This window comes from Ailuropoda melanoleuca, chromosome 2, assembly GCF_002007445.2.
Source record: "Ailuropoda melanoleuca isolate Jingjing chromosome 2, ASM200744v2, whole genome shotgun sequence".
In the NCBI taxonomy this organism is placed as follows: Eukaryota; Metazoa; Chordata; class Mammalia; order Carnivora; family Ursidae; genus Ailuropoda; species Ailuropoda melanoleuca.
In genome coordinates this window covers 6,731,137-6,757,822 of record NC_048219.1, presented here as the reverse complement: position 1 = coordinate 6,757,822, position 26,686 = coordinate 6,731,137, and the positions used below count along the sequence as shown (strand labels likewise).

The 26,686-nt window shown below is 49.1% G+C and overlaps 1 protein-coding gene across 5 annotated transcripts in view; it reads right to left on the bottom strand.

The window, feature by feature from the left end:
• Positions 1-3,524: 3,524 nt before the first annotated feature.
• Positions 3,525-26,686, bottom strand: part of WDTC1 (WD and tetratricopeptide repeats 1) — a 68,088-nt gene continuing 44,926 nt past the window's right edge. For 2 of the 5 annotated variants that reach the window (XM_011228948.3, XM_034647444.1), the window contains 13 exons: positions 24,501-24,547; positions 23,996-24,107; positions 21,064-21,251; positions 18,526-18,708; positions 17,674-17,768; positions 17,146-17,261; positions 15,633-15,708; positions 14,946-15,054; positions 13,417-13,590; positions 10,087-10,322; positions 8,372-8,552; positions 6,914-7,106; positions 3,525-5,516 (listed from right to left, as the gene is read on the bottom strand). In XM_011228948.3, coding sequence (XP_011227250.1) covers positions 5,319-5,516; positions 6,914-7,106; positions 8,372-8,552; positions 10,087-10,322; positions 13,417-13,590; positions 14,946-15,054; positions 15,633-15,708; positions 17,146-17,261; positions 17,674-17,768; positions 18,526-18,708; positions 21,064-21,251; positions 23,996-24,107; positions 24,501-24,547 — 1,908 coding nt within the window. In that variant the 3' untranslated portion in view covers positions 3,525-5,318. Of the gene's footprint in view, positions 5,517-6,913; positions 7,107-8,336; positions 8,553-10,086; positions 10,323-13,416; positions 13,591-14,945; positions 15,055-15,632; positions 15,709-17,145; positions 17,262-17,673; positions 17,769-18,525; positions 18,709-21,063; positions 21,252-23,995; positions 24,108-24,500; positions 24,548-26,686 lie in introns of all 5 variants that reach the window. The other 3 variants (XM_019803032.2, XM_011228951.3, XM_019803039.2) reach the window with 3 other exon arrangements.

Sequence of the window (26,686 nt, the reverse complement as noted above, 5' to 3'; positions counted from 1 at the left end):
ATACAGTGTGGCTTTCAGACTGGCTTTTTTTCATTAAGTAATATGCATTTAGGTTCCCCCCCCCCCCCGTATTTTTGTGGCTTGATAGCTCATTTCTTTTTATCTTGAATAATCCATTGCATGGCTGTATAACAATGTATCGATTCACCTTTTGCAGAACTTCCTGGTTGCTTCCAGTTTGGGGCAATTATGAAGCTGCTACAAACATTTGTACAAACAGGTTTTTGCATGGATGTAAGTTTTCAACTCGTTTGGGTAAATACTATGGAGAGCGATTGCTGGATCCTACGGTAAGACTAAATAGTTAGCTCTGTAAGAAACCACCAAACTGTCTTTTCAAGTGACTGTACCATTTTGCATTCTCACCAGCAATGAGAATTCCTGGTGCTCCACATCTTTGTCAGCATTTGGTATTGTCAGTTTTTGGATTCTAGCCATCCTAATAGGTATATAACGGTCTTTCATTGTTGATTTAATTTGCAATTCCCTAATGACATAATGCTGAGCATCTTTTTTCATTAGTCCCCTCTATATCCTTGTCGGTGAAGTGTCTATTCAGATCTTTTGCCCATTTTTAAATGGGGTCACTTTCACATTGTTGAATTTTAAGTTCTTAGATCTTTATATATTTGGGGGTACAGGCCCTTTATCTGACATATTACACAAATATTTTCTCATCCTTGGCTTGTCTTTTTCATTCTTTTAACAATGACTTCATGGAGAAGTTTTTAATGAAACCCTATTTATCAGTTCTTTCATGGATTGTGCTTTTGATGTGGTTTCTAAAAGCTCATCACCAAACCCAAGGTCACCCAGATTTTCTCCCGTTTATCTTCTAGAAGTTTTATTGTTTTGTGTTTCACATTTGGGTCTATGATCCCTTTTGAGTTAACATTTGTGAATGGTTTACAGTGTTTAAACCCAGCACCATTTATTGAAAAGACTATCCTTTCTCCATTGAATTGACTTTGCTCCTTTGGCAAAGATCGGCTGACTGGGTTCTCTACTTGATCCATTGATCTATTTGACTAGTCCTTTACCAGTACCACACGTCTTGATTACTGTGGCTTTATGATAAATCTTGAAGTTGGGTAATGCCAATCCTCCTTTGTTCTTCTTTATTATTGTGTTGGCTATTCTGGCTGTTTTGCCTTTTTTTTTTTTTAAAGATTTTATTTATTTATTCAACAGAGATAGAGACAGCCAGTGAGAGAGGGAACACAAGCAGGGGGAGTGGGAGAGGAAGAAGCAGGCTCATAGCGGAGGAGCCTGACGTGGGGCTTGATCCCATAACCCCGGGATCACGCCCTGAGTGGAAGGCAGACGCTTAACCGTTGTGCCACCCAGGCGCCCCTGTTTTGCCTTTCTATATAAACTTTAGAATCAATTTGCCGATATTCTCAAAACTAGTTGCTGGGATTTTGATTGGGATTTCACTGAAGCTATAAATCAAGTTGGGAAGAAATGACATCTTAATAATATTGAGTCTTCCTATACATGAGCATGGAATATCTCTTCATTTATTTTGATTTTACTTGATTTCTTTCATCAGAGTTTTACAGTCTTGCTCATATAGATCTTGTACGTATTTGTCAGATTTATTCCTAAGCTGTTTTTAGTTTCGTTTTTTGTGAATAGCTGGGGCACGGGATTTTTAGGGCAGTGAGACTATTCTGTATGACAGTGGAATGATGGATACATGACATTATGCATTTGTCAAAACCCACAGAACATTACAATAAAGTGAACCTTATGGACTTTAGTTAAATAATGATGTATCAATATTGGTTCATTAATTGTAATAAATGCACCACAGTAATGCAAGATGTTAAAATAGGGGAAACAGAGCCGGGGAGAGAGGGGAATATATGGGACTCTGTACTATCCACTCAATTGAATGTAAGCCTAAAATGGCTCTAAAACACAAAGTCTATTAAAAAGGCGGGGGGGGGGGAGTACCAACTCCAAATGAAAGGGAGCCCCTGGTGAATGAAGTCTTCCAGTGGCTCCTCCGTGCTAACAGGGTCAAGCCTACAGCCTCTCATCAAGCCCAGGGAGTCCTCTACGACTGGACTGCCCGCCAGCCCATGAGCCACTCCACCCTCTACGGTGCAGCTGACTGAATCACTCAGGCTCCAGGAGGCATCTGGGACTTTACACTACTCTCTTGACCGGAGACACTGTTCCTCCCTTGCCTGGTCTGCAAATGTCTTGAAGTTTCTGCAGACTTCAACTTGGACACAACGTGATACTAGTCCAAAGCGCCTGCTTCGTAACACCACCTATTATGCTCCTGTTTCTGTCAGGATCTCCTTCCTTTCTGTCTCTCAAACTAAACTGAGCACACCCTAGCAGACCCTCCTGCCTTCCCATCACGGTGACCTGTGCTTTCCAAATGTAAAAACAGAAGAATCACAAAATTTCAGTAGTGAAGCTGTTGTTCCCATAATACTGAACCACAGTCCTGAAACTGTGCATCAGCAAATTCATAGGAGGCGTGGTAGGAGATTTTAAATTTGGGAGATACTCAACATCTGTTGGCTACGGAGAGATCTACTAGCTCAAGGCAGTTTATAAGTTTCATCATTAGGTTGTAACACGTTCCTTTGGTTAGGTCATCTTTGAGAAGCTGGGTTTTTGGTGGTGGTTGTGGTTAAAAGTAACTGAAAGTCAATGTGGAAAAGGAAACGAGGGCAGTAGTGTCCAATCTGATTAGAAAGTTTGACAAGCTTTAGAGTGCCCAACAAGCACACAGATCCCATTAGTTATTGTATTTAAGAATGAAATAAACATACTGTTTCTTCTAGTTTGCATGTACTATTTTTTTTTAAAAACAATGACTCGGTAGGACATAGTTCTTATTATGTGATTTGAGTATAATTACTTGATAAATGTGACTGTTAGGTATTTCTTTTGGTTTAGAGGCTCCATGAGAAAATTACTGAGCCAATAATGCTGGGGTGAGAGCTATGAACTGAGAAAGCTGGGAACCTCTGGTCTAAGATATCCTCTAATCCAGGACACAATAAAAAAAACTGTAGGTTGTGAAATCCATTTAGTGGGTTATGGCCAGCATTTTTTCTCCTTAATAAAATAGAATGGTAAACAGAACACACTGCATGTAGCAAGGGTAAAAATATTATGTAAAACTTATGTTCATTATATATACACAAATAAGCATGGGTATTTTGGGTCACCATGTAAAATGTGTATTTCTTGTTTGGGTTGATTTTAGGAGTTTGAAAAGCCACTAAGACTTCAACCTCCTTATTTTAGAGATGAGAAAACTGCCTGGAGAGTGAAAGCTGATTACTGCAATTCACAGCCACCAGGGCCAGGCTCTGCTGCACTCAGCCCCACTATGCTGGGTGGCCACTGCTCACAGGGATCCTTTAAGGCAGGCCTCATTCTACCCAGTAGAAGTGTGGTTACTCAAAGTCACATAGCTACAGAGGTGAGGGATCAGGTACCCTCACTTTGGTTCCAAGACCCATTTGCACCCCACAAATGCCAGCAGCCACACCTAGAACAAAATGGTTTTAATCAATTGCGTCACCCTCACTCTCCTGGGAGCGAAGCAACAAAAAGGCTCGGCTCCTGCCCCCAGAGGACAGTAAGGCTTATGTGTCTCTCCACACTGCAGGGCCCAGGCTGGGCAGGCAGGGGGCCAGAGGCAGGGAGGGAGGGTAGGAGTCAGGGAGAGAGGAAATGGCAGGTGGCTGGAACACAGGAAAGCAAAAGGGGCCCCTGCTGGTCCTTGGGTCCCAGGGCCCAGCCCCAGTACTCCTGCTTTCCCCTCCCTGGCTCGAGAAAGGTCATGGAGAAGAGACAGGGGAGCAAGTCCCAGCAGCAGGAAAAGCAGCAGCAGCTGTTTCCTTCACCAATAAATATACTTCATTACCAAGCTAGAAGAGAGGGGTGGGAGAGGGACTGGGTGGGGAGGAGGGGGGAGAAGCTGCCACCTGTGTTGCTGGGATTAAAGCAATGACGAGATGGTGCCAGACCCCCCACCACTATCCTCACCCCCCCTGTCTTCTTAAAACTGTGAAAAAGCTTTTAACATGGCCCTCCTGTCTCCAGGGCTGCTCTGAAGCCTGACTGAGAGGAGGCACCTGGCAGAGACCAGGCGGAGGGAGGGAAGGACGGAGGGAGGGAAGAAGGGAGGCTGCTGCTCCCCAGAGGCTGCAGCTGGAGGGCTGGAGCCAAGTAAGCACTGAGGGGAAAGGGAGGGAGAGGGGAGGAAGGCTGAGCAACTATCAGGAGCAGCTCCCAGCTGAGAGCCAAGGGGGCAGAGAGAGGTTTGGTGAGTGGTGGGGTGACCGCTGTCCAGTGTTAAGCTTGGGGCTGCTGAGGAGGGAGGGGGCCAAGTTAGGGATTTTCCCATCTGAGTGGCTCAGGAGACCCACCCCCCTCCCCCCAGAGCAGCAGGGGGACAGAGAAAAGCCATCACTTCTTTGGTCTTTGTGGCGGCTCAGCATGTGGGGCGGGAGGGCGGGCAGAAACGGCCCTTAGCGGGAGCGCCACCTCAGCAGAGCAGGCCTGGCTGGGAGCTCTGGCAGAAAGGTCACAGTGAGGCCAAGGAGCCCCCAGAAAGGGGAGTGGGAGTGGTTGTAGTGCAGTGCAGAAGGGTATGGCGTGGTGCCCCACCCTCTGCCAGGGCCCTTGGGAAAGGCTAAGCCCCCAGAGGTGGCCAGTGAGCGCAGGCACAGGATCCAGAGCCAGCGCCGGGAGAAGGGTGAGGACGCTCTCCCGCCCAGGCAGGTGCCCGGCCTTGCCTACTGCAGGACTCCCACCTTCCTTCTGCTTCCACCCTGACATGGTGGCTCTGGAGGGAGGGTGGGACCCCATCCTTTTTCAGAACCTTCCCTGAAGCCACAGAGGAGCTAGCCTTGCCCGTAGGAGCAAGAGTGGCAACAGGTCAAGGCTAGCCCTTACGGACTGGAATTCCACTCCCCTTCCTGCCGCCAACTGAAGTGTAGGGCAGTCCTTGAAGACAGCTTCGGCCCTTGCCTCCCAACCTGAGGCAGGCCAGAGCCCTCCAGGGACATGGAAGTGGGAGGTGGGGGGTATTCGGAGGGGCTTCCCCTCCTGCTCTTCTGCTCAGAGCTGGGGCCAGTCAAGGGGCAATCTGCCCAAAAGTCTGAAAGCCAGCAAGTTGCAGCAACCCCCCACCCCCAATGCCAAACTAACAAACAAAACAGGGAAATGAAAAAATGGGGGGCAGGGGGGAAGACAAACCAAAACAGAACCCCCTGACCTCCTGCCCATGGTGGAGGGTCCAGCCAGTAGCAGGGGCCGGGGACCAGAGCTGGGAGCGTCTAGCTGGGCCGGCACTGAACCTGGCCCTCGGAGCTGTCCTCATCGTCAGAGGCCCCAGCACCCCCACTGCTCAGGCCTGTGATCCGGTAGCCCATGTTGAGCAGCATCACCTCCAGTGGGTCGGCATTCATGCGCCGCTGGTTGGCCTGGGAAGCACCCTCCATGTCCTCCACAACTCGGCCTGTGAGGTCTTCACTCTGTGGGGGAAGGCACACATATCACTGGGATGTATGTGTGTGGGGAGGTCGGCAAACATACACACACAGACGGAGCGATGTATGTAGAGGGAGCTGTACGTACCAGGAGATGTACATGGGATTTGTACGTATACTCGGACGTGTATATGGGAGCCGGGGAATGCATACATGGGGATATGTACAGGACACATGCTCACCAGGATATATATGTGAGGGAGACGACACACCACATGGGGTTATATATATGGGGCCCATATGGTAATATACACTGGGGGACACAGTACACATATGGGGGGTGCACATGCTAGGATACATACGGGGGGGCATACGGATATCAGGGTACGTATCGGTGGGGCCCCATATCAGGAAACCATGGGGACATACATACCACATGGGGTTATATACATGGGGAGGCCCATACATGGACATATATGTGGGAGGACTCACACCAGAGTCTGTTCGGCACACCTACTAGACACCCAGGGTGGGGGGCACAGAAAACACCCCCCCATCCTACTCTTTTCTGTCATCACTCCCAACAACCCTTCCTTTATCCTTTTCCTCTCCCCTCATGGGAGAGGCCTGTAGGATTCTTTAAAATTCACAGTAAATTGCCTCTGTAATTAGTTACACCACTGACTTCTGTTCTGCTGGCTACAAAGGGGAGGGAAGTGGGCCAGAGGCCAGGGGAGGCCTCAGGCCAGCCTGCCTGGCTACCCACCCTGCGAGTGGAGGGGACCACACCATCCTAACTGTCCCTGTGGATTGGACACTTCACAGGCATCACTTCTTTAGCCTTAAAGCAACCTTTTGAGGTGGTGCTGTCATTCCCATTCCAATGTACAGATGATAAAAACCTGGGCCAGAGATGGTTAAGTCCCTTAGGCAGTGAGTAAAGGGACCAGGATTCAAACTTAGGTTCACCAGACTCCAAAGCCTGCATACCTCCCATGTAACCAAGGGACTGGCTTTTAGCCAGCTTTTGGGGGACACAACACAGTGGTGTATGAGGTACCCAGGGAGCCTCTGAGGCACTGTTCTCAGGAGGTGGCGCTGGAGCTGCTCTGGTTCCCTCCCTGCCTCCTGCACCCCTGTCCTTGGTTACTGTGTCCTGTGAGCCTCCTCCTCTCAGCTTGCTCAGGGATACGCCTCCAGAAGGCAGGTACCTACTCTTGCCCCTGCAACTGCCTACCGCATTTGTCACTTTCAGAATTTGATGGCTCCCACCCTGCACAGCGTTGGGTCCTTGGATAAGAGTTCACTCATCCTAGCAGCTTCTCGTCTCTGGGTGACTCATTTCCCTTCCCAATCCTCCCAGGCTCAGCCAGAGGCCTTGCACGGGGTCCAGCCCAATCTTTCTCCCTGTTTAGTTTTGGCCATCTTCTCCATACCCTTACCTCTGGCCGGGGGTTCCAGAGCCGCACAACAGGGTCGATGCCGCTGGTGGCCAGGAAGCAGTAGCTGGGGTGTGGCTGCAGGCAGTTGACGATGGACTCGTCCCCTTGGAGCACACGGACCAGGTTGGTGGTCTCCTTTTCCCAGATGAAGAAGGAGCCATCGTCAGAGCCACTGACGATGTACTGAGCGTTGCTGGCAGAGGGGCAAAGGGCAGGGAGGTCAGGTGGGGTACCGCCCTACAGCCTCAAGTAGAGGCTGTGTGGCTTAGGGTAAGGGGGAGCAGGGAAGTCTGGAGCTGCTCAGCCCCCCGAACTCTGTGGTCTTCACTTAACTCAGAACTCCCACACACATGGTAATCCTCTCCATACTGCAAAGCCCTAGTCACTGTCCAACTATTAAGCTTGGGATTAGGGAGTGCTTGGGTGCCTCCAAGACACTCTCCCTCAATGCACATTCTAAGCTCCCTGGGTACTGGATCAGATTTTGCATCCCTTAGGTCTCTGCGAACACTCGTCTAAGCCTTCCCTCAGCAGTCCTAGCCTTCCTGGGTCCAGAAGCCCAACCCTACAGTACATCTGCCCCTCACACACCACTGACACTTAGAGGGAATCTTGTTGGAGAGACTCTTCGACATTCAAGTGTCTCACCTACCCAAAGAAGGAATACCATCTACAAAGGAGGGCTGGGGGTGATAGGGTCTGAGACATGGGCTCTGTCTCAGGACCAGGGGCACAGTTCTGAGCACACAAGTGTGCCAAGACTGCCAGGCTCTGAGGGCTCTTGCCTCATAACCCAGCAGAGGGAAGCTCCAAGCATCCACATCAAGAAACCAAGCTTTGGGGCACCTGGGTGGCTTAGCTGGTTAAGCGTCTGCCTTTGGCTCAGGTCATGATCCCAGGGTCCTGGGATTGAGCCCCAAGTTGGGCTCCCTGCTCAGCGGGAGCCTGTTTCTCCCTCTCCTCCCCGCTCATGCTCTCTTCTTGCTATCTCTTTCTCTCTCAAATAAATAAATAAAATCTTAAAAAGGAAGAAAGAAAGAAAGAAAGAAAGAAAGAAAGAAAGAAAGAAAGAAAGAAAAGAAAGAAAAGAAAAGAAAAGAAAAGAAAAGAAAAGAAAAGAAAAGAAAAGAAAGGAAGAAAGAAAGAAAAAGAAACCAAGCTCTGGCACATGGAGACAGAGGGAGAGGAGGCAGGGGATAAAGGCAGAGTCCAGGCCCCATGCTGAATGCTCTGTGGATTACCTCATTAATCCTCATTATGGCCCCAGGAGTGGGGATAGCCGGTTTCATTTTATAGATGGAGAGACTGAGGCCCACAGAGGTGAAGCCATTTGGTCAAGGATACAGAGGCAGAGCTGGGATTTGAGACTTTTCTAAAAGCATTATGCCCCCACCCCCCCCACCCCCAACCTCCTGCTGCCAACCGGGCTGTGCCCTCCTCCTCTTCAGGGCCTCGGACCTGCCAAAGAAATTTGCCTCCTTGATATCCGTGGTGGTGTTGCAGTGGCCACAGTAGCGGAACTGGTAGTCGTAGCTTCGCTCCCGCAGCACCATCTCATCCTCCGAGATGGAGTCCTTGCGGCTCGTGCTACGGAGGCGGACAGGGCCGCCACCGCCACCACCAGCTCCCTTCTTCTCCTCTAGGGGCAGAGAGCAAGGTAAGGTGAGACCTGTCCCTCTTTCCCCCCCCCACCTCGTGTCCACCCCTGGGGCCCTGTTTTCAGCCCAAGTCCTGACAACGTAGGGCTACCTGCCTCTACCCCTACCCTGGAAAGCTGGGAATGACCGTTAGGAAGAAGCATCTTTGGACCCAGCCCTTGAGGATGTTCAAGAGGGGACCTCGAATGCTAGGAGGGCTTGGGTCAGGTCCCTGAATAATGTCTGGAAGCCCCAAGGATGCACAGGCCCACGGTCTGTTTCTGTGGAGATAAGAGGCAGGGAGGGGAAGGTGAAGCACTACTGAGAGCCTTGAAGGGATGATTTTTCTAAATAGATGTGCAGCTCTGAAGGCAGTAAGGTCCAAGTCCTTCCTCACTGGAAGGTGAGTTATAGATCCCAGATGAGGCAGGCACTGATTGGTTAAGTGCCTTGGGTAAAATCACAACAGTTTTCTCAGTGCCTTAAGAGTGCTTTGATTCTGCCTGCCTCAGGGCCTTTGCATGTGCTGGTCCCTAGGCCAGGAAGTCTTCACCTCTCACAGCTACACTTTGTATCTAGTTACCTCTTCTTCCTCATCCTTGTGATCTCAGATTAAATGTCTCCTCCTCCAGAACCCCAGCCTGACATCAGGCTCTGCCCCATGCACCCATCAGCCTCCCATGGCACTCATCACCCTCTGTTTGTCCTTCATTGCTTGGTTCCTTCACTAGGGCTGTAAACTCCATGAATACAGAAACCCCACCTGACTTGTTCACAGCTGTACACTCAGGACCCAGCACAGTGCCTAGCACGTGGCAGATGCTTGATAACTATTCAAACAAATGAATCAACTGCATGGTTAGTAAACTGCGTAGGAGAGAGTTGAGGATCATGTCTGCCGCCAGTGAGTTCACGTTTTACCACAAATACCCAACTCACTCTCCAATGCTACTGCGGTGAGCTGGACAGGGCTTCGAATGCTCTCTGTGCAGGTAAGGCAGTGGGTGCAGGGAGGCTGTGCTTTACACGGTCACCACACGGCAGGGCTGAGGTTGGGTCCGAAGGTTCTACGCCCCACGCACGAGGCATTTCTATTACCCTATACTGGAGCCTCTGCTGCAAGCATCCAAACTGGAATGAGTGCAACCCCCAGCTGCTGCCTCTTACTCAGATGTCCAGTGGAACAGCTAAGGCCCTTCTCTGTGAGCAGTGAGAAGGCCCAGCTGGGCTATGCAGATGGCCTGACTGGGCTCAGCTTACTCCTGTCCTGAGTCCCAGGCATTACACCAGGTGCTTTAAACATGCTACTGCTAATCCTCAACAAAAACCCTGGGAGGTTTCTATGGAAGGTGCTATCGCTCCCCCTTTACAGATGAGGAAACTGAGTCTCAAAGAGAACAAGTGATTGTTCCAAAGTCACATGATTTCTAAATCAGCATCTGAATCCAGGCCCCTCTCAGAACTATGTCCTCTCCAGCATGTCACAGAGGACCTCAAATAGAAAGTGACAGCAACCCCTCCTCAGTGCCCACTCACCACCATCATTTTTGGAGAAGAGGGCTGCTGTGATGTCGCGGCCCAATGCGTCACAAGCGCTGCTGTGCGCCTGCTCCGGGAACTTCCCTTTGAAGTCATCCAGACACTCCAGGGCCTCAGCCACGTACTTGAGCTCAAAGAGGCAGCGAGCCAGGCGGAAGTGTGCCTTCAGGTGGCATGGGTTTAGGGAGATGGCCTTGAGGCAGTCTCTCAGGGCATCGTAGTGGTCACCATCCCTGGGAAGGAAGACGAGTGTGGCTTGGAGGTGGGGCAGCATGGCAAGTGAGGAGTCTACCCAGTCTCCTCTGCTTCCTGTGGCCACCTCAGCCCACCTCTGACAGATCTCAGGGCGAGGGTACTTGGAAATGAAAAGAACCCTGGCTCAGCACAGGCCCTGCTCCCCAGAAAATAGAGTATGTTAAGGAGATAAGTCAGGAACCCTGAAGTCTTGGGGGGATGGGGGATGGATGGGGGTGTGTGTGTGTGTGTGTGTGTGTGTGTGTGTGTGTGTGTCTGAAAAAAACACAGTATCAGGCTGCCCTCTGCTGGGCACAGAGTACAAATGCACACTGGCTCACCCCAGGCACCCGCAGCTCTGCAGCAGAAGGCCTGGCATCTTGCCCATCTCAGGCTCCCCAAGCCCTCCTTCTCTCTTCCTCCAACTACCTCCTCAAATCCCCCCGGCTGGTCTTCAAAGCCTTGGCCAAGGCAGGGGGCCCTCAAGGACAGTTCTGCGGTCTGGGTAAGGCAGAAGTGCCAGGCTGGGGACTCAGAGTCTGACCAGCAGGCAGCAAGCCCTCAGCCAGACCCCCCTCTGTCCTGGCTGACTGATCCACAGCAGCTGTGGCCTCTACCTCCCGGAGCTGAAGGATGGGGCCTGACAGACTGGCAGAGTCAGCTCTCTGGAAGCTGATGGCGAACGGGGGTGTGCACACCCAGAACTCCAAACCATCCCCACTCATTTCTTCAACCTCCCAAAGCATGGATGAAGGGAAGTGGGGACAGTTTTGGGGGGAGAGAGGGGAGGGGTCAAAGGAGAAGTCCCCTGTTCTCCCACCCTGTGCCAGAATATAGGATACACCCCTCCAGCACCTTTCATCTGTTCCCACCTGTCATTTGGAGAGCTAGACAGGTCACAGGAGCCACTTCTCCTTCGGTAGCTGTTTTTTTGCTTTTTGTTTTTTTCCTTTCCCTGCTGGGCTGAGGTGGGCCTAGGACCCAGCTGTGCTAAGCAGCACTCCCCAGAGTTGATGCTCCTTCCACCAAGACACAGCTCACAACCCTCCCTATCATAGGGCCAAAACAGGCCCGACAGGGGCAACGTCCTCCTGACCCTCCTCTCCGACAGCACTCAGAGGGAGCATCCAGCCCTTGCAGCAGCCATGCTCAGATCGGGAACAAGCAGTTCACCAGTGTGGGAGCAGGCAGGGGACAGAGTGCTTTGAAGGCATGGCCTGCGTCAGAACGACTGGCTGTGATGAAGGAGCAGGCACTGTTTGGAAACCCAATTACCACCTGCAAAGTGCCCCTCAGAGCTCCTGGAGAGAGCCAGACAGAGACCAACCAGGAGCCAGGGGGTGACAGCTCCCACTGCATCCAGGAGCAGATGGCAGCCCTGGAGAGACTGGCCTGGGACAGAATGTGACATTCTAGGGGTCACTGGCAGGCATGTGGGGATGGGGAGAGAGCAGGCTGGCCCCAGGGCTTACCCATCCAGACTCACTGCCAGATCAATCTCCCTGAAAGGACAGCCCTCAGCACACCCCTCTCCTGCTCAAAACTCTTCAGTAGCTGCCCATCATCCCACTGAATCCAGGCCAAAACGCCACCGCTCTGCATTCCAAGTCCTTCCCAGGCCGGCCCCAGGCTACCTCACAGACTCATCTCCTGCCAGTCCCTTCCAGAACCCTCTGCTCTAGCCAAATGGATTTGTTGTTCTGCAAACAAGCTCTTCAATCAGTCCCCCACCCCCACGCCTTTGTTCACACCACTGATCTCCCTGGGAATGTCCTTCCCCCATAATCCCCTCCTCCTTTTCATTTCCTTGCCTAAGTCTGCCCACACTTAAAGCCCATCAGACACCTCACCTTCCTGACACTTCCCTTACCCCAGCTAAAGGGACCTAACTTCTTTTAGTGCCCACAGCCCTTTACCTGACCACTCAAAGACTCACTGCTTCCTGCCTCTTGGATGATGATGAACCATGATCATGTTTTTGTCCTCTGTCCAGAGCCTGGGCACTCCAGAGCACAGGAACTCAAAGTGAAGAACTTTGTGTCCCTGGATCTAGTGCACAGTAGGAGTTCAGAGAACATGTCAAGGGCACCCATCAGCCTCTCTTAGCAAGAATGAAAGAGTGAAACAGCTCTCAGTCTAAAGTGTGGATGAGGACACTGCATTCTACTCAACTCCTGGGACAGAGAGGCAAAATACTCAGAATGGCCCGCAAACCATCACCTCCTGGGTTAGGTTGCCATCTGAGCCTTTGGCAAACTCTTGAGGCCTGAGAAGGCCTACGGGGGTAGCATCTTCCCAAACCCCCATCTACCATCCTGCTAACTTGGGTGGGTTTCTTAAGCTTCCCTCTCTGGCCTGTCTTGTTGCAGCCAGACGATGGCACACCAGCTGGCCTGTCTGTCTGGGCAGAGCCGACGGATGCCAGACGGAGCAGAAATGGCTGTGGGCCCAGCTCTATCCATCTCCAGTCCTGGCCCCGGCTGGGGGATGGGGTCTGCCTGCCTGCTTGCCTGCTGGTGCTGCAGGCAGAAGGGCTGGGAGCCCTGATGGTCTCCAAAGATAGCGGGTTCTTCAGGATATGGACCCACCCCTTTATCACCAGCCACTATGACCCCACATGACCCACAGCCAGCTTCAGATCTCTGGTATCTTGTTTGTGCTTGGTCCAATGGTCTAAGAGCATAGGAAAGCACGCCCCAAGGTCAAGGAGCTGCAGAGTCATTTCAGACAGAGACCAACTGCCTCTTTCCTATCTAGCAAGAATTCCACTGCTCCTTCATAGTCCCAGTTCATGGCACAATTATCCAACAGTTGGGATTAATCATTCTTTCAAGCCTTACTTGTCCAGCGGCCACATCACTTTATAACAAAACATCACGTTGAAGCTACTTGTGAACATGTTCTACTTCACTGTGAGCTTCCTTGGTGCTTGAGACTTCCCGACTTCTAGTCTGGAGGTAGGGAGGAGAAGCCTGAGCCTAAGGAGCCCTAAGAGGCAGTGGGATGTCACTACCAGCTTCAGTGGAGGCCTCAGCAACTTGGCTCCCTCAGGCCCCCCGCCTTCATCCCTCATCCCGGCCCAGGTCCACTCACCACTTGCGCTTCATGTAGGCAGCAGCTCGGTTCCCGTAGAGCATGGCATTGTGAGGGGCCCTCTGCACGGCTTTGCTGTAAAGCTGAATGGCCTGGGTCCACTGCTGGCAGGCAAAGGCCTCATTGGCTTGCTGTTTCACACGCTCCAAGTATGGGGGCAGCTCTACCTGGGGGCTAAGGGGAAGGAGAGCCAAGTCAGGCCAGCCAAAGGAGGTCAGAGCAGCCTCTCAGGAAGTCTGCAGCCTTGCTTGAGGGCCACCAGTATTTTCTTGGTCCCTGGGATCTGCACTGTCATTTAGAAGAGGAGCACTTCTATCCTTGGCCTGGGTTACTGTAACAGATAATGGGCACAAGTCCAGATACTCTGAACCAGTGAAAAAGCAGAGGAACAGAAATGAAGTGGTCATGGGCAGGTTAAAGGCAATTCTCTCTCTCTTTTTTAAAGTAAACTCTATGCCCTCAACATGGGGCTCAAACTTATGACCCCAAGATCAAGAGCTGCATGCTCCACTGACTGAGCCAGCCAGGTACCCCAAAGGTGATTCTATTCTATTCTATTTATTTGAGAAAGGGAGAGAGAGTGCGAGAGCGGTGAGCTCACACACGCAAGCAGGGAGTGGGCAGAGGGAGGAGAGAATCTCAAGCTGACTTGTGCTGAGTGCGGGGTCCAACACGGGGCTCAATTTCGTAAGCCTGAGATCATGACCTGAGCCAAAATCAAGAGTTGGATGCCTAACTGTCTGAGCCACCCAGATGCTCCCCAAAGGCAATTCTTTTTTTTTTTTTTTTTTTTTTAAAGATTTTTTTTTTATTTGACAGAGATAGAGACAGCCAGCGAGAGAGGGAGCACAAGCAGGGGGAGTGGGAGAGGAAGGAGCAGGCTCATAGCCGAGGAGCCTGATGTGGGGCTCGATCCCATAACGCCGGGATCACGCCCTGAGCCGAAGGCAGATGCTTAACCGCTGTGCCACCCAGGCGCCCCAGCCCAAAGGCAATTCTTGAACTCTGGGCATGACAGTAGCTAACCACCTGCCTCCACACTGCGCTGAACCTTGTGACCACCCCAGTTCCTCCCATGAATCTCTCTATAGACTTCTGTTTCTCTCAAAGTTTAGAGGATTTGAACACCTCCATATCCAAAGTCCAGCATTGGGCCTGGCAGGGCATAGAGGCCAAAAGATGGTATGGGGCAAAGAAAAATATAATGGGGGAAGCCCATCTATGTGGAACATCTTTAAGAGAGAGCTCAGTACTAAGAGGCAGCTGGCCCCTGGGTCCTGACCCACTGATACCAAGGACTGAAGCTTCAGTCTGAGCATGATAGGAATCCTACCAGGTAGGAGCAGTACTGGAACCACTAGCCACATCCAGAAATACTCCATTACTCCATTATATCCCTTGCCCCAGTCCCCAGACTCTGAGGTATGTGTCTGGATGGAAGGCTTACGAGACATGCTCTTCCCTCCAATTATATTGTTAAGGTACCATAATTGTGACGGAGAGGGCTAGACAAGTCAGGCTGTCCTCACCTGACATGTCCCCTACTCTCCGGCAGCCGGAAGCCGTTGCTATGAAGGTGGAGGCCATTGGACACGCCGTTGGATACACCATTGGTGGACATCTTGCCGTTCTGAACTTCTGGCAGGGATGGGGAAAAAGAACAGCAACAACTCAGGAGTTGTTCCTCATTGCTCCTCAACAGCCCTCCAGCTTCCATCAAGGATCTGATGGTTCCCCTGTGGGCCATTCTCCTGGGGTAAGATCCATTCCCAGAAAGCAAGTTCTGACAGACAGGCAGGCCCAAGTGCATAAAGAAAAACCCTGTGCGCCCTCTGCTGGTTGGAGAGGGACACAGCTTCAACTTGGCATTATCCTTAGCTGGGTGTGGGGGAGGGAGGAAACATAGAGGTGCCTAAATCAACTGGAGGCCCCAGGAAGGAGTCAGTGAGGAGACTATTCCAGGACGAGAAAGGAAGGGCAACCACTTCAGGTCCTCAAGAGACAAGCCACGGAGAGAAACTGCTTTTTCAGAGGGAAGTCTTTGACAGATCTCTCTGACCTGTTAGCTTCCTTCTTACTGTACAGAGTGTTCCTTCAGAGAATCTAGTCCTTTTGGAGGATCGCAGCCACAGCACAAGGGAAGGGGCAGCTTTCTCAGCGAGGTGGCACAGGCTCAAACTCCCCGGCAGAGATCCCTACCCCAAGAGAGCACTTACCCCCTGAGGAGTGGCATTTTCTAGGCAAGAGGAAGGTGTATGGCCGCTGCTTGTAAGTCAGATCAAACAAATAGACCTAGAGTGGAAGGGTCAAGACAAGAGACGGAGGCTGTGAGGTAAGAATGTGGCTGGCCAGGAACAAGGCCTTGGTGGCTTGATGGCTCTCAGGAACACAGTGAGTGCTGAGCAGGGAGCCATCAAGCAAGGCCAGGAGGGGTTCCTTTGGAGCAAACCTCAGGCAGGAACATCCTCCCAGTTCCCAGCCCTCAGGGTGGACTGCTTAAAGCACTGCCATTAATTAGAATCACATGTTTAAGTTGGAAAGGTCCTCAGAGATCACAAAGCCAAATGTCTCATTTTACAGATGGGAAAACTGAAACCTCAGAGAAGGGAAGCAATTTGCCCAAAGTAATACTGCTACTTCTCTCAGTAAACATTATTATTATTTATTGTTTATTGAATTCTCACTTTGCTTTATTTTCAGCTCTGCTGAATGTTTTGTATGACTTACCTCATTTCATCCTAGAAAGAGGTACTTGTAAAGTGGTACCTCATAAAGAGGGACCATTATTTTTAGTTTATTGTTTTTAGTAATCTCTACACCCAACATGGGACTCTGGACTCTGAACTCACGACCCCAGGTATCAACAGTTGCATGCTCTTCCAATGGAGTCAGCCAGGTACCCGAAGAAGTACTATTATTATTACCCCCTTTATAGATGAAGAAATATGGGCTCAGACTTTATTTACCCAGGGCCATAAAAGCAGCATGTGGCACAGCCGGGACCCAAAACCAAGCCTGGCTGGCTCTAAACCACACTGCCAGACTGCCTCTCTATTCATCCTTATGCTTCCTTTAGGCCAGGTGATGCCTCAGCAATCTGAACTCACTCGCCTGTTCTCCATCCTAGTTCCTGGTACACAATCCACCCTGCCCTGTAACGTCATCAACTGGTTCACTTGCCATGTCTCTCCTGTCGACCTGCGCCGGATCATATTTCACATTTGTCTCCTTCATGTTTATAATAATGCTAGTCCCAGAGTAAGTGCTCAGTGAGTGTTTGCAGAATAAATGGATTTAAGCAAGGCTTACTAAAACTCCTGACCGAGAACACGCAAACAGAAGGGTTAGTAACCTGCCATTATCAAGGAACGCTCCTACAGCTGTTCTTAACACACAGCCTGGCTCTGAGCCCCAGGGTTTCCTCCTAGGAAAATGAAGAATGAGGAAACTGAGACTAAGAATGAAGACACTCACAGTTCAAACCCATAGTACACAGAAGGCCAGCATTTGAAGACAGGTCTGTCAGTCCTAAGCTTAAGAAAAAGCCAAGGCCGGGGCACCTCTCTGGGCGTTCCAAAGCCGCCATGTTGCTCTACATTTCACTATAAAGTCATTTACAATAAGGCTGTTGCTCTTGTCTGCCTCATGGAAGTGGAAGTGAGGTATAAGCCCTGGCTGCTGAATGTGGGGTGGTGGTGGGGCAGAGCCGCCTTGGGCAGCCATACATACCTGCTCCCCTCCCATGTTGACCAGCAGCTCTGTGCCATTGGGGCTGAAGGTCACATAGGTGGCAACCAACACTCTCAGACGGTTGTTGTAATCAGGCAGCTTCACTGGCAGGTGACCTGTGCGGAGCAGCTAAGTTACCCTAATGTGAGGCTCCCCATCTCCCCCCAGAGGGGTAAGGAGCTGTGTGAACCCAACCATTATCAATAATGATAGCAATTATCTTCATCATCAAAGCAGCTGCAAGTGTTGAGCACTTACTATATGCACTAGGCTGATTGCTTTATACACTTTATCTCATTTAATCATTATGACACCATTTTATGGAAAATAAATTAAGACTCATCAAGGGTAAGTAACTTCCCAAACGTCACAGGATGGCTGGTCAATGGCAGTCAGGATTAAAACCCACAACTGCCTTAATCTAAAACCCTTGCTCTTGACCACCATGCCATGCTGTCTCCCTGCACTGCCCCAGAGAGAGTCAGCACCCAACCGAGAATTTGGGGCCAGAGCTGGACTGAGACTTACCTGCTACGTAATACTGGGCTGCACCATCCGGAAGGGGCTTCTGACGGTCACAGAAGGTGTGGACACCTGCTGAAGGGCTCTGCTTCATGCTCTTCCTGGTGGGAAGGCAAACCATATAGGTTATAACCCCTAGCACTACCCCTGGCTAGACCAGACCACAATCCCAAGAGGAAAACCTAAATTTGTATCTCTGAAAGGAGGTACCTTTCTTCCTTACCTGAGCAACCCCAAAATTTCACCAACTAGATACCCATGGCCACATACATTACAGTGCTTTACAAGTAGATCCTATTCATTGTCTTGGTCCTCGTGTCCACCCTATCATCCCCATTTTACAGATGATGAAGCTAAGGTTCAAGGTCCACTCCAGGTCACGTAGTGTGTGAGGAGCAGCGGTGGTCCCCCAAACCCACAAACGAAAGTAAAGCAGGCCAGACATCCCTGCACCTGTCCCAGGAGTCGAATGAAAACCCAGGCTGGCAGAGCCTCTCAGGTCTGGGACTTATGTGGAGGTTCTGAGTATATTCTATGTTGGTTTAAAATAAATAAATAAATAAATACAATTAAGTGTACAAAAAAGAAATTACATGCACAAGGTCATAACTCTGTACAAATACTCATAGTAAGAGAACGAGCAGAAAATATTATACACAGTGATTTCTTTCAGGTGGTGGATTATGGGTAGTTTCTTCATTACACTTTCTGTATTTTCCAAAACAAGCATGGATTAAATTTTTTTTTTTAAATCACAAAATTTAACAAACCCACCTAAAAAAGAAGAGGGCATGGCAATGAGGGAAAGGAGCAGCAGGTTCCCAGGGACTCGCCCACAGGAGGCCGAACTATTCATACCTGTGGTTATGGATCATGCGAATGTCATAGAGCCTCACAAAGGGCCCACTGGCCCCTACTGCTAGGCAGTTGTTGTCCTGGGGGTTGACGGTGAGGCACTTGGCCTCCACCAGCTGGCCACAGTACTCTGTCAGGTCAATCAGCACCTCCGAGTGTTTGCTGTTCTCCCGAAGGTCATACTGGCTGTGAGAGAGGACAGTGTTAGGGGAGGGGGGTTGGATCCTTCTGTGAGGCAGGGGAGAAGCTAAGTAAGGCCTTGTTATACAAAGGTGTTGGGAGCGGCTCTGACCTGTTCCTCAATAATAACAATGTCAAAAACCATTATTATTATTTTTTTTATGATTTTAAGTAATTTCTACACCCACCGCGGGGCTTGAACTCATAACCCTGAGATCAGAGTTGCACACTCCTCTGACTTAGCCAGCCAGGCACCCTGAAAAACCATTCCCATTTCTTGAGTGCTCACTGTGGGCCAGGCACCTGAAATAGGCTTCTCACACAATCTGTTTCACTTCTTATGTAACTACTTAAGGTAAATATTACTGTAACATTTTTTTGTTTGTTTTTACAGATGTCAGTGATGTTGATATTAGGTACTATTACTACTGATTACTAACAGCAAGAAATTGCTTTGTGTCCAGTACTGTCCTGAAGTGTTGTACATGGATTATCTAATTAAATCCTCATGCCATTCCCAGGTACCATCAGAACACTGAGGCTGAAGGCAGGTAAACAGCCTGTCTGGGACGACACTGCCAGTAAGTGTGAGGCTGGGATAGCGCAGGGCTGGGGAGACAGCCTTTCACCACATGGCTCTGCTCCTTAACTCTACTTCTAATCAGTATGGAGGTGACAGAAAGAGAATCCAGAGGTTGCCTAAGAGCTACCTAGAAACACTCATCGTCAAGACAAGCCCGAGTCCCACTCAGGGGGTAAAGGTCATGCCAGATATCCCTGGCAGTAGCACACCCCACCCCTCACCGCAGTTTGGGGGACTGTTGTGCTGCTGATACACAGGCAGAGAGAATGGGGGATGTCCGCCGTGTGCTCACCCACCTCCTGCCTAGACATGGGCAATAATCTCCACCCTGTCCGCCTTACCCTTCTAAGCCAACCTCCCCAGATTGCTCTTCTAAAATACTTGTTACATCACTCTCCTGCTCAAAAAACTGCAGAGATTCCTCAAAACTTCTAGCGTTGAGTTTACTGTTAGTTTACTTTTACCAAACTCCTCAGTCTGGTTTCTAAGACCTGATTTCACACCAACCTTGTTCCTCACTTTTCTACCCGCGCCAATTACAACTATTCCCTATGTGGCATATCTACCCATGCCTTCACAAAGTCTGCTCAAGTTGGGGAGTCTACTCTGCTTTTCCTTGCCTATCCAAATCCTGTCTTTTCTGGAAGGCCCATTGTATGCTCACCTTCTGCTAGGACAGCTCCAACCCTAGCCGCTTAGCCTCTACCTGCTGCCCTGGCACTTTATACCTGCCACCAACCAAAGTGCTTTCTGTCTTCCAAGTATTATCCTAAGGTTTTACAGGCACTGTCTTGATTTTAATGCTCAAGCCAACAAAGGAGTTATTATGATAATTCCCATCACAGATGAAGAAACTGAGATTCAGCGGTAAAGTGACTTGCCCCAAACACTGAGTGACAGAGGCAGGACTTGATCCCAGGTCTGTCTTGACATCACTGCCCTGTTTCTGACTGTTTTATAGTTCATGCATGATTTAGGTATCTCTCCTCCTCTGTAACAGGGAAGAGGGCACAAAGTCCTGTAAGAACTCAAGGGAGTCATTAAAGCAGGTTGGGGAAGTAAGGAAAAAGTTCTAAGGTCACCTCTCAAGAAAGGAGTTAAAGGCAATGAGACCATTTTAGGATGAAGGGCAGTAGAGGCAAAGGTGTGACAATCTAGGCCACTGGAAAGGGGGAAAGTCCACTTGACCATTTCTGGCTGGCTACCCCCTTCTCACACATATGCCCTCTGATCAACTATTTGAGAGAAATGTATCAAGCACCTCTACGTGCTAGGCACAGTGTGGGCTCTGGGAACACAACCAGGGACAAGAGAGAGCTGGAGCTGCTCTGACAGTTCACTGTTCGGTGAGTGATACAGACAAAAAGATAAACCAACAAGTAAATAAAATAAAAACTACAGATGGTGACTGGAGTTATAGAGGATACAATTAGTGTGCTGAGACAGAATAATGCAGGGGGGGGGTGTGGATATATATATAGGGAACATCAAATGTGAAAGCCCAGAGGAGGCCGACTCCGTGTTGGTGAGAGAAGGCTGCCAGGCCTGAATGTCGTGTAGGTGAGTGTAAAGAGTGGGGAAGAGGAGAGCAGGACAAGCAAATGTTCCCAGTTGTATGTTCACAGACAAGTACCCTGGGCGGACAAATGAGGCTGGAACTTGCTGAAGGGAAGGAACCAGACCTATGGAAGGAAGCAGCAGGGAGAGATGGGATGCAGAGCTAACATGCAGTGGGAGAAGGGGAGGCACAGGCCCCCCTCCATGCCTTAGGCCCTTACCGGATAAGCCCATCCTCAGCAGCACTCCAGAAAGTGTTGGGCCACATGGGCGCTGTGGCGATGCGTTTCACCCGGTTTGTGTGGTCTCCAAACATGTGGATTGTTTCCTTTACTGTCAGGTCGTGGACATGCACTTTGGAGTCGGCTGCCCCCGTGATCAAGATGCGGTCCCCAGCATGAGGCAGGAACTGCTCCAGAGAGATTGAAGAAGAGATTGGCAGGCAGCGGGGATAGGGCTGGCCAGGAAAGAAGACTAGCCTGGATGTTAGCACCCTCTTTCCTTCATATTGTGTAAGAAAATGAGCCCATCCAAGACAGTCCACTAAAAAAACTGGATCTCCAGCATCAGCCCACAGGCCTAAAGGTCAAAATTGGGACATATACCTTTACTTTACTGGAGAAGTCCTGACTTATGCCAAACTAGACTACCTAAGGAAACCTTTTCCTCTGATTCTTCCCCAGGTAAGAGCTGAGTGGAAAGTAATCATAGCTGTTACCATTTACTAAGCATTTACCATGTGCTGGATACCTGGGCAGGTACCTTATCCTATTAATATTTAAAATAACCCCCTTAAAACTGAAGTTCAGCACAAGTCTGTCTGATTCCCATATGTATACTGCCTCATGAGGACTACTTGATAACCTGAGGATTATGTAATGAATTAGCCTTAAAATGAAAGGGACTTCCACCAGTGTTTTAAGAAGGAAGTAGTATTTTAGGTTGGTTCAAGTATTTCTGGAGAACAATCTGGCAATAGGGAACAAAGAAAAACTGTTTCTTTTAACCCCAAACTTCCACTCCTGAGAAATAATTCTATTAGAAAAAAGGGACCTGTGCAGAAATGCTCAGAGCAGCATTCCTCATAATACCAAATACTGGAAATGGCTCAAATGTTGCACCCCGGGTAAGGGTGGAGCATCAGGAGGAAACGACTCCATGCAGCTATTATAAAGAATGAGAACCCCACCATTCAGATGAAGTTGAGAATAAAATATTCCACATGGCATGTGGTAAGAACAAAACAGCCATAAATAAAGCTTTGAGCAGTAATTTTTAAAAAGTGTGCAGTTCTATCACCTACCTTTGAGGACAAAAAGTATTTGGGTATGCTGTTAGTTGACTTTTTCTCTTCTTTCTTGAGTTCAAAAAATTTAATTGTCTTCTTTTTTAATTGAAAATTTCTGCCAACCCACAACAAGGCTGAACGGGCATTTAAAGAGCTCATGTCCTACTTGACTGAATTGTTCATGAAAGAGCAACAATTCACTCTTTCAACACACCATTCTCTAATGGCTCACCAGGAAAAGGGCTAGATGAAATAGACGGAATTTAATCCTGTCTGGAGACAGCAATGTACTTCACGCACAACAGAAATGACTAGGCGAGCTCTTGAGCCCAAGTGCCACACTCATCACACACTGTAGTTGCCACCAGGGGGAGCTTGTGCGTTAAATAAAAATACGAGTAGTGTTACTACCCGAAGAGAGAAGAATCCTTTTTTACACTTTCACAAAAGAGGAGGCTGAGGGTCTGTGAGTATAAGTGCCTTGCCCCAAGCCTTACTATTAGCGAGTATCAAGACCATTGTCAAATTCCAGTTTCTGAACTCAACATTTTGTGCTCTATGATGCCAAACTGATGGCATAGGTCCCTTTCCCGGATCCCACTCCACAGATTCAACTGAACCTAACACTTTTCAGGGGGAAGAAAACAGTCTCTATTTGCCATGCAAGAGGTGAATCAGCATTGTTCTGTCTCTAAAATTGCAGAAAATCATCTAGGATTGGTCCCTGGAGGTGAAAATCAAAGCTCGGGAAAGAGGCAGGGTTTAGGGAAATAAGTAGGTTCTCAGCTCTCAAATCTATCTTCTTCATGTATCTTGTAATTCTTCTGATATTAGTTAGGAAAATATTTCTTAGATTAGTGAGACTTTCTCACATACATCCATTATAGAATTTCAGGGCTGGAAAGGTCCTTAAAGGTCACCTCCTCCAAACTTAAACCCGGCAGATAAGTTCCTGGTGTGGAGAGTACCCTCAATGCTTGGACATCTACTACATTCTCAAAGGGCCCATTCTACCTTTTCCAAACTGCTCTAAGCATTAGACCCCTCCTCACTTTCATCAGGTCCACATTTGCTTCTGGGGACTTAGAGCCACCAATCCCACGTCTGTTCTCTGGGACCAAAAGGCAAAAGTTTCACGTCATTTCCACTTACAGGGCTTCAGAGGTCTGAAGACACTAAGTAAGTCCTGTTCCCACCTCTCCTCAGTTCAACTTCCACCAACAAATCAGTAGCTCGAACACAGAATAGCTAAAAGCACCTGTGGCAGGTGCCTTTTTACAATCATCTCACTGAACTATAATATTAAGCCTATGGACTGCTGCTTCCCTTTTAAAATTAAAGGATTATTTCCTCACTTACTCATGAATCCAGGGGGTTTTCCTAAGATACTTCATATTTAGAGATGAGTAAAGGGGCTCAGAGAGGTCAGGTGACCTGCCTATGTCACACAGCTTCTAAGAGGCAGGTAAGGGGGTCAAACATAGGTCCTCCTGCCATCTAAGGTTCATGCTTGGAACCATACCACCCAATATCACCACTCAAATAAATACAAATTCACCTAGAGCTGGCCTTGTGGCTCTAAGTGAGGAAGCAGAACATGGAAAAGAGATGGGGTTTCAGGAATCACAGTCAGATGCTCAGATCACAAAGGTGTCTGTGAACCCCCAGGGGGTGTGTGGGACACAAGTGGGCAAATACAACCATGTGCACAGGGTGGGAACGGGACTTACAAGTGTCTTCAGACCTCTGAAGCCCTGTAAGTGGAAATCACATGAAACTTCTGCCTTTTGGTCCCAGAGAACAGATGTGGGATTGGTGGCTCTAAAGTCATGCCTTTTACTTGCTCTGTGCCTCATCCTGCTCACCTTGACAGAGAAGATATTTGCCGTGTGTCCTGTGTGCATGGAGAGCAGCTTCTTATGGTGCAGCGGGTCCCACACAATCGTGTGCTGGTCATCGGAACCAGAGGCCAGCAAACTGCAAGCAGAATTAAGGGTTCTGACCTCTCTTCAAGTTCGCAGGCCCCGCTCCCCTACCCCACGTCCCCTGTTCAAGCCACACAGAGTGGGACAAAAAGGAGATATCACAGAATTCAAGGTTATCTCGTAAATATTAGCTGAGTCTCTTCTATTTTGTCCTAAGGATCTCTCATTATTCCTTAAATGCATTAGATTATCAAAAAAACAGGGTTTGGGCGGTCATCCAATTCACTGTTCAACTGTGTGTTGATAATGATGGACTAAACTTAAGTACACAGAAAAGAGCAGCAGTCTCTTTTCCTTAGATCTACTAAGGAGGAGGTAAGTCCCCTCTCCCAGCCTCCCCACTCCCATCTCCAGCACCTTCTTAGGTCCTCTAGCTCATACTCACTCTCCTTTCTCGTTCCACTCCAAACAGTTGACACATCCTGAGTGACCCTGGGGGAGCAAATGGAAAGAAGAGAGCCAGTTAGAGGTTCTCCTGGGGGAACCCAACACCAACAAGTAGAACTAAACAGGTCAACTGGCCTTTCCATCATTAGTGTTTTCCTGGTGCATGTGAGTGACCAGAATTGAATTACACTGCCTAGTATCTTATAATACATGAAGTACTTTCATAATCATGAGCTCACTTAATACTGAACACCTGAGCCTGTTTTTTAATTTTTAATTTTTTAAAAGATTTTATTTATTTATTTGAGAGAGAGAGAGAGACAGTAAGAGAGCACAAGCACAGGGAGCGGCAGAGGGAGGGGGAGAAGCAGGCTCCTCACTGAGCAGGGAGCCTGACGCGGGGCTCGATCCCAGGACCGGGGGGCTCGATCCCAGGACCCTGAGATCACGCCCTGAGCCAAAGGCAGACGCTTAGCTGACTGAGCCACCCAGGAACCCCCACCTGAGCCTTTTAAAGGGCAGGTTTCATCGATCCTATTTTGCAGAAAAGTAAACCGAAGTTCAAAGTAAGTGGTGGAAGTGAGATCCAAACAAATTTCTGTTCCTACCACTAAAAGGGACATGTCCCCTTCCAGGGACATCCCCTCAGCCACAGAAAATTTGCCCAGAGGAGTATCTGACTCAAAGGCAGCCAATAAACTAGAAGGCTGATCTTTCAACCATTTGGCATATATTTAATTTGTCAAGCACTCACTGCATGCATATTAGGTATTGTTTAGACACTGGGGATACAGCAGTATAGAAGACAAAGTCCCTGATCTTCTGGAGCTTACTTCAGGTAGGTGGAGCCTGGTATAGTAAGGTTAATTGGGACAGAGTCTTGAACTTGGGGGTCTGAATTAAGAAACATGGAGAGAGTGAGGCAGTTACCAACAGACACTGAAGGTGAAAGCATGCACAGAGAGAAATCATGGTAAAGCTAGAGCAATGAGGAAACAGAACCCACGAAAAGCAGAAGGTATAAAGTGGCAGAAGTGAGTCCTACATGGGAGAAGGAAGAACAAGTCACTAGGCATTCCTATATACTGTTTTCTGTTCTCCCACCCTCCTTCCTTCCTAATGGTACCTAGATTTTCATTTACTTATCTCCCTGTGTTTCAGCAAGTGTTTCAGCAAGTATAAATCCACTGTCCTTGCCATACTGATAGGTTTAGGAACTTAGGCCTTAGCCAAATTGGATATGGCATTCACTTGGGCACAGCGATTGTCTCAGAAGTAAGCCTGTGACCCCAATCAGATGCCAGGGGCACAGCTGCTGGGAGGCTTCTGGAAAAGGAATTTCTTCATTCTCAGGAGACAGTCTATGAGAGAGACGCCTTTCTTCTTTCGGATGTTGGGTGTATGGATGTGACACCTGGAATTGCCACACAAGGGAAGCCAGCCTGAGAGTGAGTCCACTCTCAGCCCAGTCAAAGGGAATCATACAAAAATGGAGCAAGAGTGATCAGAGTAACCAATACTGATGCCTACTCTACTTCTGCATTTCCAGTTAAGTGAGACATTCAGTTCATTATTGTTTAAGGTCATTTGACTTGGGCTGTTACTTGTGGCCCAAAGCATGCTAACTGATTGCTCCAACTCAGGTCCCAGCTTATGGGTACCTCCTTCAAGACGCCTTTCTTGTCCTGTAAATTTGGGAAGGAGGCATACCCTTCCTTGTGGGCTCCTCCTGTCACACTGGATTATGGCTCTGTGTTGACATGATTGTCTGCTTCACCACACTGAGCCCTGAGAAAGCAGGCTTTGTGTCTTATATTCATTGTATCCCCAAGGCCAGATACAGAGCCTGGCACATATCTGTTGCCTGAATGAACAAATGAATCCAGCAGGACTAGTGGGAAGGATTGAGAGATATGAACAAATCTAATTCCCCAACTACCTGGTTATGTTTATTTTATTTCTTAAGATTTTATTTATTTATTTGAGGGAGAGAGAGACAGAGAGTGAGCGAGTGTGCACAAGTAGGGGGAGGAGCAGAGGCTGAGAGCAGCAAACTCCCTGCTGAGCAGGGAGCCTGATGTGGGGCTTGATCCTAGGACCCTGAGATCATGTCCTGAGTTGAAGGCAGAGGCTTAACTGACTGAGCCACCTAGCCGCCCCCCCCCCNCCTAGCCCCCCCCCCCC